Source organism: Tigriopus californicus, chromosome 5 (assembly GCF_007210705.1).
Source record: "Tigriopus californicus strain San Diego chromosome 5, Tcal_SD_v2.1, whole genome shotgun sequence".
NCBI lineage: Eukaryota > Metazoa > Arthropoda > Copepoda > Harpacticoida > Harpacticidae > Tigriopus > Tigriopus californicus.
This window is the reverse complement of record NC_081444.1, coordinates 1,104,680-1,105,676: the sequence shown is the minus strand read 5'-3', so window position 1 is coordinate 1,105,676 and position 997 is coordinate 1,104,680. Positions and strand designations below refer to the sequence as shown.

General features: G+C 44.9%; 1 protein-coding gene across 2 annotated transcripts in view; it reads left to right on the top strand.

Moving 5' to 3' along the window:
• Positions 1-6: 6 nt before the first annotated feature.
• LOC131880380 (PRADC1-like protein) overlaps positions 7-997 on the top strand; it is a 4,491-nt gene continuing 3,500 nt past the window's right edge. For both annotated transcript variants that reach the window (XM_059227005.1, XM_059227006.1), the window contains exons 1-3: positions 7-174; positions 244-380; positions 449-726. In XM_059227005.1, coding sequence (XP_059082988.1) covers positions 60-174; positions 244-380; positions 449-726 — 530 coding nt within the window. In that variant the 5' untranslated portion in view covers positions 7-59. The remainder of the gene's footprint in view (positions 175-243; positions 381-448; positions 727-997) is intronic.

Here is a 997-nt window from a genome sequence, read left to right as displayed (position 1 = left end):
AAAAAAAAAAAGGTCGATTTTTACTCTTCTATGTGACTTCTTGTTTTATGTCTTAATCCATGACAAGTCGGTCTAGCCGCCTTTCAGGCTGGCTGTCACACATTATGACGTTCCAAGTGAATGTTTGGTTCCTCCTGTCCATACCACTCCTGACCTCACCAACCCAGACTCAAAGTAAGTGGACCCTGATGACAAATCAAACCAACCTCCTTCCTTATGATGGTGTATGTTTGGGTTCCGCAGAATTGCTCGACCATGCTTTCAACCCCAAGGACTATATGATTAATCAAGCCGAAGGTTACGTGTTCTTTGAGATTGTGGAGCCGGAAGAACTCAGCTATACTTATAAAATGAACCAAGCGGCCTTTTCCACGCCTTGGGTGAGTGCTGTGGGACGGATCAGTGTCTTCTGAAATAAAATTAAAATCTTATCCTATGAAATGCCTAGAACAATACCTTCCACGGGATTCCCTTGGTTCCATCGGATCCGGCTTGTGGGTGTGGTTCTTATTTCAATGCTGAGGACGTGGAAGGCCACGTGGCTTTGGTGGATCGTGGGGAATGCTCGTTTGTGAGCAAGGCCTTAAAGGCTCAAGAAGCGGGAGCAGTGGGGATTGTGATCACCGATCAGAATGAGAACAATGACGAGCTGTATATCATAATGCAGGATGATACCACCGAGCGGAAAGTCCAGATTCCGGCTGGATTTCTCTTGGGAAAAAATGGGTAAACGACCAAACAGCGCGACAATTAGACACAACGGCGACATTGGCATTACCGATTGGTCGGCAGAGTGATCCATGTTACGGTTACAGTTAAAATCGGATATGAGAGCAGCTTTGGGGCCGTTAATTTCTGCTCTTACATCCGATGCTCCAGTTCCGCAGCTCCAAAGGCAAAACTGATAACAGAAAACATAATTTTTTTTACGGTCCAAACAAAATGCAGCCATAAAAATCGAGAAAAATGAAACAAAATGCAAGGAGGGCAGTGTATT